This window comes from Euleptes europaea, chromosome 6 (assembly GCF_029931775.1).
Source record: "Euleptes europaea isolate rEulEur1 chromosome 6, rEulEur1.hap1, whole genome shotgun sequence".
Lineage (NCBI taxonomy): Eukaryota > Metazoa > Chordata > Lepidosauria > Squamata > Sphaerodactylidae > Euleptes > Euleptes europaea.
The window spans coordinates 60,344,125-60,348,704 of record NC_079317.1 but is presented as its reverse complement, the minus strand read 5'-3'; the positions used below and the strand labels follow the sequence as shown (position 1 = coordinate 60,348,704).

The window sequence follows — 4,580 nt, the reverse complement described above, 5'->3', positions numbered from 1 at the left end:
GACCAAAAGGCCTGGCTCATGTAGCTCAATTACTTTATTTGTTTAAGTGGGTCCCACTGTAGTTGTAACAATAAAAAAAACCCTGCAAGGCATTTTGGGCAACATTATGCAAATTATTCTAAAGGCAGAGGCAGCGTATCTGCCTCCCCAACAGAATGAAGCAGCAGCCTTTGGCCAAATACCATTGCATCTCCCAAGCCCCGAACCCTTCGCCCTGAGATGCAGACTTGCACACCTGTGCCACCCTGTCTCAGCCCAGGATATGCCAGGCCATCGATGGACCTGCTCTGCCTGAGAAGGCTGGAGGGTGCTGGTAGCAGCAGGAGAAACTGAGCAACAGCTGAGTTGAATTGGCCTTAGTTGTACATGAATATTCTGGGATTTTGGCTGTACACTTACACCGGAGCCCACATGCAGAAGACTCCATGACAACACTGACTAGGCAGAAGGTAATGGTCATTTACAAAGCTCTCTGGCCATCTGCTTGACGTGCTCTCAGGCACTTGGAGCAGCAGAGAGCAAGGAGGGTCACCCACTTTCCTCCTCCAGCTCCTATAGGAACCTGCCGTTGGAAATCTAATGTGTGTGTGTGTAAAGTGCCTTCAAGTCGCAGCCGACTTATGGCGACCCCTTTTGGGGTTTTCATGGCAAGAGACTAACAGAGGTGGTTTGCCAGTGCCTTCCTCTGCACAGCAACCCTGGTATTCCTTGGTGGTCTCCCATCCAAATACTGACCAGGGCTGACCCTGCTTAGCTTCTGAGATCTGACGAGATAAGGCTAGCCTGGGCCATCCAGGTCAGGGCTAATATCTAATAGGTAAACAAATTGTTCCATCTGCAATATTTGGAGCTAGGAGGACATATGGCATGTGGCATTTTTTAAAAACCCTAAGGGGAATTCTGGTCATGCCAAGAGAATGTGGTCAAAAACATTGCAGTACTAACTCTTTTGTGTGTGTGTGTGTGTGTGTGTGTGTGTGTGTGTGTGTGTGTGTGTGTGTGAGAGAGAGAGAGAGAGAGAGAGAGAGAGAGAGAAAGAGAGAGAGAGAGATATTTGTTTTCAGAATTACATTAGGTGTCATACTTCTAACCTGGATATGAGTCTTTCCATTCATCTGTCTGTCTGGTCCAACTGCCTGCCATGGGAAATCAAGACAAAATAATCTACACAAATGTGTTCTTCCAACTATTGAGCACTCTCCCTGAGGGGAAGCCATCCCTTTCACCCAGAACAGCAGAGATCCAGGTGGACAATGTACTACACTGAGTAAAATAAATGTTTATACATCGGTTGTTCACCTATTCTGAGCATGACCAGTCTAGATTCCACTTGCTTGGAAACTGATGCGGAGACAGTCCCTTTTGGTCTTCATGTCCATTGTTTATGAATTAATTAGCACTGAGGTGCCTTTACATGCACTCAGCCACTCACACACATACACGCACACATCAGCAAGGCATCCAGGGAAAAGAGGAACTATGAGGTACATCATGTTTTCTTGTATAGAGATGCTCCATCTAACATACTGGCATAGCCATCAGAAAGGAATTTTGTGGGTTTTATCCAGAGATTAGGATATCTTCAACCAATGGAGTAGGACTGATCATGTCCGTCCACCTTCTTGTAGGATCCGGCACCTAACTTCCCTTCTCCTTCATTTTCTGGAGAAGCACAGGCAGGCTTATGTAGGTGTAAGGGATACTTCTTGATTAGCAAAGGCTTGCGGGCCAAGAATGGTTAAAAGGTGCCGTGCCTTATCTCTTTTAATTTTGGCACTGAATGAACAACTTCTGGAATCTAACAGTACAGGTACAACAGTACATATATCTGGCTGGGGAACAAAAGAATAAGTCTCCCTAACAGCTCTGCTAAGCAGTGCCTCAGTTCCAAATTATCTCGCTGTGCCAATGTTCCTGTACTGACACATGAGAAGGTGCTTAAAGGTTTTTTTGAATGTGGCATTGCAAAGAGCATAGCAAGCTGGGTTGATAGTACTGTTGACATAGCACAACCAGTACCCAATGGACCAGACTGTGTCAGGGATACAATAATTACAGAAGGTATTAATGAGGACCATCACGTTGTACGGCGTCCATGTCAGAATAAAGGCTAGCAAGATGGCAAAGATGGTTCTGGTGACTTTCTTCTCCCGGGCTGCCATTTGGCGCTTCTTCCTCACTTGACTCCTGGCAATGCTAGCAAATTTCCTGGCAACGTTGGCTGGACGGCTGTTTGACAAGGTAATTGGGGTAGAGCTGGCTTCTTTGTCTGCGACAATCTCAATGGCAGTGATGCATTCAGTGCCAGTTTGCTTGGTGACAATCTTAATTTTGGACCACTTGGATGCTGGATTAACCCGTGGGTGGGCTGGGCTCTGCCCTTGATCAGCTGTAGAAATGTCCAACACCTGCTTCTCTTTATTGGTCTGAGTGATGCTTACAGTGCTGGATTCATTGGAGGTCTCTTTCTCTTCTTGATGACCAGTAGTCTCTGATGGCTGTAGGGGTTGCTCATCGACTTTGCCATTTTTCACCTCCTCCTTCACCTCCACTATTTTTTTGGGAGAGTTGTTGTTATTCTGCTTGACCAGAGGGCTCTTCAGAAAATTAATGGGCTTAGACCTCTTCTCCTTCTTGCTCTCAGGCTTGTGCCTTCTCACACGGCTCCGGCTTGCCAGTGAGATGTGAATGTAGAGCACGGTCATAATGACCACAGGGAGGTAGAAAGCTGCAATGGCTGTGCCAAACGTCACAGCTGGGTTGGAGAGGAACTGGATGTAGCAGTCGCCTTCTTCAACTGTCCTCTTTCCAACGATGAACTGCCAAAACAAGATGGCAGGGGCCCAAAGGAGAAAGGACAATATCCAAGCAACAGCAATCATCAACCCTGCCATTTTGGTTGTCCGCCTAGCTGGGTATGTCAGTGGCTTGGTTACGCAGAAGTAGCGGTCAAAACTGATGATGAGTAAGTTCATGACAGAGGCGTTACTCACCACATAGTCCAAAGCCAGCCAGAGGTCACACACTACAGCCCCCAGTGGCCAATAACCCTTGATAACATATACTGAATAGAGATTCATGGAGAAGACGCCAATGATCAGGTCAGCACAGGCCAAGCTAAAGAGGAAGTAGTTGTTGACAGTCTGGAGTTGGCGGTTCACCTTGATGGACAGCATGACCAAGATATTTCCGACCACAGTGACAAGGCTAAGTGACCCTGTCACAGTGGCTATGAAGACCATTTCCACAGTCTTATACTTGGTAGAGACCTCATTATTCTCAGTGATGTTGTCATTGGTGAGGTTATCCATCTTTATCAGCAATGTCTGAGAAGTAAGATTGTATATAGAGTCTGCAGAAAAGGAGGGGGGAAGAGAAAATGGGAGAAATAGGTCATCTGCAGTGCTCAAGAATTAACATTGCACTGTAGAGGTGAAAGTTCACAAATTACCTCCCTTTTTGCAACTCCCCTTAAACCAGCATTACTATGGAATACATTTGAGCTATAATTTCTAGGTGCTTTCCCTTTATAGGTCACCTCTTGATTTGGCAGAAATGACTTTTTGAAGGGTACTGATACATTGCCAAATTGCCCTTCATCATATTTGTATTTCATTCTTCCCTTGACAGTTCAGGGTGATGTACTTGGAATTTCCTCCATTTTTGTCTCACAATAATCCTATAAGTAGATTAGACTGAAAGATAGTGAAAACCCCTCCCGCCACCAGGATTTAGGAAGAGGATCTAACCTGGCAGGCAAGACACTGTTCAGATTGGGGTGATGATGCAGGAGTGGAGATTAACTCTTTGCCTCAGGCAAATCACACATGCGCAGCCCATTGCTGCTTTTTGCCCTATGGGGTAGTGATAGGCCAGTCAACCTTCTTTCTCTGGGTAACCAAAATCCCAGGCTCCTGCTAGCTGGCTGGAAAATACAGTATGGGAGGTGGCTATCACATCCACAGAAAAGAAACGGAGATGCTTCAAAATCTGACATGTCCAGTTGTACTCAGTAACTAGGCCAGCTAGAAAACAACCTGTGAATGGCTTCTTCCACACCTCATAATTAGCCCTTGAATCCCCCACCTGACCAGATTGCAGGCTATGAACAGTTTCCTGTGGGAATTAAGCCAATGGCTTGATGGAGCACCAGTTTTCATATCAAAGAAGACTTCAAACCATTGCCCTTTGTTCTCTTCCTGACAATCACTGGAGAAGTGAGGAGGGCTGAATCCTGGTGCTCATCCCACCAACATGATGCTACTTTCGATTGCCAGGAGATGTACCCAGTTAGATGGTCTGTTTATGTTTTTATTTATTTTCTCTCTCTCTTTTTGTCTTCGTGGATTTTAGCTGCGTCCTTTTTTGACTTCTAATTAGATCTGCACTGATGCTAACCTTATTAGCCTTTCTACCTTAAAAAAACCTTCCAAATAAGTATCTTTGCTTTTATCAGGAATAAGTTGTTGCTAAATTCTCTTAGTGAGCTCTCAACATGTGCCAGAGAACCCCTCAATACAGCTGCCGTGGGGCAGCAAGGGAGGGGTTGGTCTTCAATCCCAGGTTCCTTTCTTTCCTTC

At 45.7% G+C, this 4,580-nt stretch overlaps 1 protein-coding gene across 1 annotated transcript; it reads right to left on the bottom strand.

Moving 5' to 3' along the window:
- Nucleotides 1–1,627: 1,627 nt before the first annotated feature.
- CHRM4 (cholinergic receptor muscarinic 4) lies at nucleotides 1,628–3,344 on the bottom strand. The gene has a single exon (XM_056851227.1). The coding sequence runs from the start codon at nucleotides 3,309–3,311 to the stop codon at nucleotides 1,893–1,895; it is 1,419 nt and encodes a 472-aa protein (XP_056707205.1). The 5' UTR covers nucleotides 3,312–3,344; the 3' UTR covers nucleotides 1,628–1,892.
- Between the last annotated feature and the right edge of the window lie 1,236 nt (nucleotides 3,345–4,580).

Excerpts from the sequence above, each read along its gene's own strand:
- CHRM4 (XM_056851227.1), bottom strand. The coding sequence starts at position 3,311 with ATGGATAACCTCACCAATGACAACATCACTGAGAATAATGAGGTCTCT.